This window comes from Otolemur garnettii, unplaced genomic scaffold (assembly GCF_000181295.1).
Source record: "Otolemur garnettii isolate 467f Iridium unplaced genomic scaffold, OtoGar3 scaffold00016, whole genome shotgun sequence".
Taxonomy (NCBI): domain Eukaryota; kingdom Metazoa; phylum Chordata; class Mammalia; order Primates; family Galagidae; genus Otolemur; species Otolemur garnettii.
Window position 1 is genome coordinate 17272497 of NW_003852411.1, and position 7769 is coordinate 17280265.

A 7769-nucleotide genomic window follows, 5' to 3' on the forward strand; every position below is an offset into this window, starting at 1 on the left:
TCAGAAGAATCACTGTCTTTGGCAGCTACAGCATTATGAAATGTATTGTTTCTTGGATAATAGGACTTGGAAGTCAAAACTGCTCCTTGATCCATCAACTGCAGAATGGATGCTGTGTTAGCAGGCATGAAAACAACATCAATCTCTTTGAATGTCTCCGACACAGCTCTTGGGTGACCAGACCATTGTCAGTAAGCAGAGTGTTTTGAAAGGAATCTTTCCTTCTGAGCAGTAGGTCTCAACAGTGAGTTTAAAATATTCACTGAGCCATGTTATAAAATAGGTGTTCCATCATCCAAGGCTTTGTTGTTCTATTTATAAAGTACAGGCAAAGGAGACATAGCATAAATCTTCAGGGCCCTAGAATTTTCAAAATGGGAATGAGCACTGGCTTTAAATTAGTCACCTTGGAAGCTTTGAAGCCAGGCCCTGACTTCTCCTCTCATCTCTAGCTGTGAAACTCCTAGGTGGCATCTTCTTTCAAAAGTTGATTGTTTTGCCTGTTGAAACCGGAATTGTAAATTTATCACTCAGGGAATTTGGGATTTGAAAGAATAGAGTGCATTTAGATTAGCAGGTCTGTATGTTAGTGTTTTGAGTACAGGGAAGGTAGAAGAAATTGGTAGAACTTAATGGCTCTGGTGACTGCATTGCATTATTAGAAATTATTCGCAGACTTAAAATATTGGAGCCATTTAAATTTATTCATTGAATTCATTTTGAAGCTTGATGGCTATTGAGATCATCTTGGAAAAATAGTCATTTTACCAGCAGTCCTCTAAAGTTTAACTCAATAGAAATGTCCTCTCTTGTTGATAGAATGTTTGAAGTCTTATCTCTTAATCATATATTGAAATATAATGGTATTGGTATTAGTACTCGCCTTTTCTAATTTGTAATCACTTCACTTAAAAAAATCAATTATTTTCTGTTTTCTTTTTAGCCCCATCTGCTTTGATATGATTGAGGAAGCATACATGACAAAATGTGGCCACAGTTTTTGGTAAGATGCTTTTATCAGTAAAATAGTCTTTTGGTATTTTAAACTTTATTTGTAAATGTAGCCAATGAGAAATTATGCATTTTAAATTAATTTTGGCTATCTTATATTGTTTTTCTTGATTTATTTTTATAAGCTTAGGAGTTCAAGGTAGTAAACATATAGTTGGTACATAATTTCTATGAGATAGATAGATTTAGCATAGACCTTACAGATGGATTTAAAAACTTCTGTGTTGGGCTGGCGCGATGGCTCATGCCTGTGTTCCCAGCCCCCTGGGAGGCTGAGGTGGGTGGATTGCCTGAGCTCACAGGTTTGAGACCATCCTGAACAAGAGTGAGACCCTGTCTCTAAAAATAGCTGGGCATTGTGGTGGGCGCCTGCAGTCAGACCTACTTGGGAGGGTGAGGCAAGAGAATTGTTTGAGCCCAATAGTTTGAGGTTGCTGTGCACTATGACGCCATGGCACTCTACCCAGGGTGACAAAGTGAGACTCTTGTCCCTAAATGAATGAATAAATAAAAATAAAAACTTCTGTGTTTATTAATTGTTAATAGTAACTTTGATTAGTGTTTTAGAAAATTGAGGATGCTGGGCAATCAGGACCAAGCATCGAAGCATTGGTTACTCTCTTGTACGGATAGGTGGGAGGTTCCATAAAGCAGGCTTAGAAAAACATGTGGAAAGGATTTAGAGGCCTACATGGAAGCAACCTAAATGCCCATCAACCCATGAATGGATTAATAAACTGTGAGATATATATATATATATGTCTGTATATACACACTATGGAATACTATTCAGCTATATAAAAAGATGGTGACTTTACATCTTTTGTATTTATCTGGATGGAGTTGAAAGATTATTCTTAGTAAAGTATTATAAGAATGGAAATGAAGGGATCCAGTATACTCAATACTAATGTGAATCTAATAGAAACACAACTATATGCCCATATGAGAGAATAACACAAGTCTATTCAAATGGGAGGAGGGGGGAGGAGGGAAAGGAGAAGAGGGAGGGGGATTGGTAAATTCACAACTTAGTGGACACATTGTGAAAGTGCACAGTACACTCTGGATGAAAGGCTCAACTGCCTTGACTACAACTTGAACTTTACCTTAGAAACACAAACAGTGTAACCTAATCATTTGTGCTCTTTTTAATTGGACTTAAAAAAATAAAATATTTAATGAGGAAAAAATGATTTAGAGGCTTAAAAGTCTGTGTTTTTTTTTCTACATTTGTTCAACATGATCTTTATATTTTATCATGTCACATTAATCTGTGTATTTAAAAAATCTTTAATTCTAGTAAAGTACACATAGCATAAAATGTATAATCTTAACCATTTTTGTCTGTATACAATTCTGTAGTATGTTCATTTTGTTGTACAGTGGATCCCTAGAACTTATTCATCTTGTACAACTGAAACTTTATGAACATGAAGCAACAACTCCCTATTTCCCTTCCCAGCAGCCCCTGGCAACCACCATTCTACTTTCTATTTCTATGAATTTATCCTCTTGAGACCTCATATAAGTAGAGGTATTTGTCTTTTTGTGACTGGCTTATTTCATGTAGCATAATGTTCTCAATGTTCATCCATGTTGTAGTTTGTATCAGAATTCACTTCCTTTGTAAAACTGAATAATATATTCCATTGTATGCATATACCACATTTTCTTCCCTCATTCATCAGTGGGCAATAAGGTTGCTGCCTCCTCTTGGCTATTAGGAATAATGCTGCTATGAAGATAGGTGTACAAATACTTCTTTGAGATCTTGTTTTCAATTCTTTTGGATATATTCTCAAAGGTGGAATTGCCGGATTATGTAGTAATTTTGTTTTTAATTTTTTGAGAAACTGCCATGTTCTTTGTAGGGTTTGCACGATTTTGTATTCTAACTAGCAGTGCATAAGGATCCTGATTTCTCCACATTCTTGCCAACTCTTATTGTTTTCTATCTTTTTTTATAGTGCCCATTCTGATGGGTTTGGAATCTGTGCATTTTTAGTTTCTTTTAAAATTTATTTTACATATTTGGTTAGCATATCATTTTATATTATTTTAGCCTTAGTATTTCTATTATGTTCTCATAATTTTTATATTCTAATTCATACTGAAGTCAGACCTTTTTGCTGCTTTTAGGTTGAATATGTTATATGGCAGGTTGATATCCCTTAGTCATGAAGAGTATTGGGTATTAATACCAGTCTATAAGACCTTTAGTTTCATCTGGAGCATGATGCTTCAGTGATAGGCCAATCTTCTGGTTATTTAAAAGTGTAGAATAAAAGTAACTTTTTTAGCTTGCATAGTCTATTTTATTATAAAATAAAAAGGATTGAAGTGATAAGAGCAGTGTATACTCTTGGCTAAAAAAGCAACTTTTATTGAACAGAAAGGTGTAATATGAAATATCGGTGTCTCCTTTCCCCTAGTCTTTCTTGCCTACCTCCTCAGAGGTTATCACTGGTGAGAAGTGATTATATATTCCTAATCTTTTTACCAGGTTTTTTAAAAAGACCATTTTGCTTTCTTAAATACTTCTGTAGTGTAGAGTTGTATTAGCATTATTATGATTAATGAATCACTTTCTGCTCTGTATTGCTAATGAAATTCTGGTCATGCTTTTAAGATGAAACAGGTATCTTTTCAGGTTGATTGTTGGGCAGTTGTTTTCTTTTTGGTCCGTATATTGCTCTATAGTATTCCGTAAGAAATCATATCCTTCTTTCAGAGATTTTGGATTTTGATTATTCTGGAAAATTGAGTGATGTATTTTAGGTTTCTCTACCTTGGTACATTTGACATATTACACTACATAATTTTTTGTTGTGGCCTGTACATTTAGATAGTTTAGTAGTGTCCCTGGCCTCTACTCAACTCAGTTGCAATCATTCCTTTTCTTTTTTTTTTTTAATTCTGAGACAAGAGAAGTTGTCATCCTTAGTATTACCTTGGCATCATAGTTCATAGCAACCTCAAACTCTTGGGCTTAAGCGATCCTCTTGCCTCAGCCTTCCTAGTAGCTAGAACTACAGGCACCCGCCATAGCGCCCAGCTATTTTTGGAGGCAGGATCTCACTCTAGCTCAGGTTGGTCTTGAACTCATGAGCTCAGGCAGTCCACTCATCTCAGCTTCCCAAGTGCTAGGATTATAGGTGTGAGCCACCGTGCTCTGCCAGTTTCACCTGTTCTCTCCGCAGTTGTGACAACCAAAGCCTTCAGACATTGCCAAACACCCTTTGGGAGAATTGCCTTCCACTGGAGAACTACTAACCTAGATCTAAAAGAGCAAGTTCTTGACATTGATAGATAAGAAGTCTATTTTTGGCTGTAAAACTTACCCAACCTTTGTTAAGTCATTCAACCTACCTCTTTTGCTGTCCTTTGCTCTTCCTCTTTTTCTTCCCTCCTTCTCCTTCCTTATTCTCTTTGTACTCTTTTATTTCCTTTCCTTTCATAGATTTAAAAGTATTGAAGTCTGAAATAGATTGTAAAGTGAGGTTTTTATTTTTCTTAATTGTTTTCTAACTTACATATTCACTGTGGCATTTTAAAAAAGGCTGTGGGGGTGGTGCCTGTAGCTCAGTGGTTAGGGCACTGGTCACATACACCAAGGCTGGAGGTTCGAACCTGGCCAGGGCCAGCTAAAACAACAATGAAAATTGCAAAAAAAAAAATAGCAGGGCCTTGTGGTAGGCACCTGTAGTCCCAGCCACTTGGGAGGCTGAGGCAAGAGAATCGCTTAAGCCCAAGAGTTTGAGGTTGCTGTGAGCCATAACGCCACAGCACTCTACTCAGGGCAACAGCTTGAGACTCTTGTCTCAAAAAAAAATAAAAATAAAATGAATTAGGCTATGGAGCAGTTCAGTACTCTTGCCTCACTATGTTGTTAAGTGTAATAAATTACTTAATGACTTTATAACTGGATAGGCCTGGCCTTTTCAATGAATTCTTTAATCTTCATGGTGTTTTTAGGTCATTGATGGAGAGCCCCATTGGTTTCTTAAATAGCTTTTTTTGTCCCTCCTCTCAAATTAAAACAGTTCAGGCAAAGATCCTCACTAAAATTTGATTTATTTTGTCTTACCCTGAGGAGACTGTGTTTTAAGATATTAAGCAGAAAGTGGGTTTTGATAGGATAGAGACCATAATGTTGGCTGGAGCTAATAATTAACATAACATTGGCAGGAGCTAATAAAACTGGAGGGTGGCAGTTCTAATGTCAGCCTTCCTATGCTGTACAACTATTTTGCAGTTTTGTTTAAAGCAAAAGTTTCCGATTATTTACTCTATCCTAACATGTGAAGTCTATGGTACTTCATACTGCCTATTGAATCAACTTTCTTCTAGCTTATATCCTGACTAGTAAGCTAGAGCAAACATTATACTACTTCAAAGCTCCATCCAAATTAATAGCACTAAATCAAATTGGACCACATAAACTTTATCCGTCAATCCACATGAAAATGATAAATCTTCCCTAATAACAGGTTGGAGGCAGTAGAGCAGGAACTTCTTTCACTTTATTCGTTTCTGTCAGAGAAATCTTATTCTTTCATGTGAATCTACTGTTAGTTGTAGTCTGAATCTCAATGAGATAATAAGGAATACATATGTATGGCTTCTGTATAATACAGAGATAATCTAGGCTCTTTGTTTTTGTGCCCTTGCTGCCTCCAGCTTGTCCCCTGAAGATTCTCAGACCTCATGCCTACTAAGTCCTTACTTACTATTTTGCTTCATTGTAAGTTAGCTACAATTAACGGGTCCTTCATCTTCATCATCATCTTCCAGTATGTGGATGATAAAGCATGGGTGTCAGATTGCCTTTTGAGACTCTTTGCTAATTTGTCATCTTACACTATGCTATTAGTCTTTCTTTATACCTGGTTATTATATGTGACAACTGGTACTGATGTATTGTTGATGTTCATATAATTTTCTGATTACTTAGGAGTTATTTTCATTCTACCCATTTTTGTTGATAGAAAAAGATACTTGAATTTTGTTTGCAGACATATATGTAATAGAAGAAACAACCATATACAAACATCCATTTTTTATTATCAGATATATTCTTAATAGAGGAAATAGGTACTCAGTTATGTCAGCAAACTATGGTAGTAAATAGTTCTTTTTGCAGTGTGAGTAGCTTGAAAATATCTCAGGTGGAACCAAGGTATTGCATCCCTTTTACTACTTTATGCCCACCAATTTTTTTTTCTTTTGAGACAGTTTCATTCTGTTGCCTAAGGCTAGAATGTGATAGCCTAGCCCACAACCTCAAACTCCTGTGCTCAAGTGATCCTCCTGAGTCAGCTTCCCATGTAGCTGAGACTACAGGTGCCTGCCACCACCCCTGGCAAATTTTTGTATTTTTTTTATGGCAGTGGGGTTTCGTTCTTGCTTAGGCTGGTCTTGAACTCGTGAAGTGAAGGGATCCTCCTACCTTGGCCTTCCAGAGTGTTAGGATTGTAGACATGAGCCACTGTACCTAGACATGCCCACTGATTTTTGATCACTAGTCTAGGCACTTACCCTTCTCTTGATGTTCGAAGCATTTTATCTTATCTCCTGGTGGGCTAACCAGATGAGAATGAGTTAGAGTTACTGGGGTAAAAAGTATTGAGAATTTCTAGTAAGGTTTAGTATGACCCAGAGGGCAGCAGAATTATGTTGCTTTTTGGTTATATCTGTCAGAGATAAGTAAAAGAAAAAAAAATCCCTGCATTTAATAAACTGAAGAGGGGGTGGCAGGCACATCCATAAATAAGTATAAGATAGTAACTCTAATATTTTTTAAACTCAAGCAGGTTTACTCTGGGGTGGTTGAGTAAACAGTAGGGTGGTAGTGAAGTAGTAGATGCTAAGGTAACCTGATGCAGCTTATTATTTAAATTTTATAAAATGGTATGTAATTTGACACACTTTAATTTTATAGGTGAATATTTTAAAGTGTGATACAGAAAAATCACTTGAACTTTTGTTCCTTAGGACAATTCCTTCCAGCTGTGTCGCAGACTAATTTTTCTTCTGGGATAGTGTGGTAGTAAGCCTGTTGATAAGGGATATGGTTAAGATGCTGAAGAAGAGAAAGGAGGGTATTCTTCTAGGTTTTGGAATAATTTTTTGTGTATTGACAAACTCTGTGACTTAAGAACTTAGCTTGTTCTTCTTGTCATGTTATTTGGTCGTTTTCTAACTATTTAATTTTTTTTTCAAAAGCTGTTTGTTAAAGTACAAAATGTCTTCTATTTATCAGTCAACTATCTCTTTTCCCCATCTCTTTATCTTTAATAACCTTAGATTCTTTTTTTTTTATGACTTTCTTTGTTTGAACTTGCTGGTTTTTCTTTCCTTTTTAAAAATACTAAGCAAGGAAAGAACTTGCTGATTTTTTTAAATGCTAAAACTTACATGTGTATTTCCTGGTAATGTTAACTGTTTTCCTTTTTCCCTAAGCAACCTAAAAATTTCTCCATGTTGAGATTCTTAGTCTGTTGTATTTGCACATCTACATTATGTTTCTCCCTTGTAATAAAAATGATTTTAAAAAATCAGTGTATCATTTCCTTCACTGAAATTTCCACACAGGAAATTTTCAGGAAGATACAAAGTATATCTTGTGATATATGGTAATCCTACCCTTGCCCTAGTTGCAAGATATAATGTTACCATTTCTGGGCTCTGGGGGCAAGTCATCTATTAAGCAGATACTTGAACAGTATCTATTATGTGGCAAGGATTTCTCAACA

General features: G+C 36.0%; 1 protein-coding gene across 3 annotated transcripts in view; it reads left to right on the plus strand.

The window, feature by feature from the left end:
* Nucleotides 1-7769, plus strand: part of COP1 (COP1, E3 ubiquitin ligase) — a 228848-nt gene that overhangs the window by 25600 nt on the left and 195479 nt on the right. For 2 of the 3 annotated variants that reach the window (XM_003785686.2, XM_023510745.1), the window contains exon 2: nucleotides 944-1003. In XM_003785686.2, coding sequence (XP_003785734.1) covers nucleotides 944-1003 — 60 coding nt within the window. Of the gene's footprint in view, nucleotides 1-77; nucleotides 192-943; nucleotides 1004-7769 lie in introns of those variants that run through there. The other variant, XM_023510746.1, reaches the window with a different exon arrangement.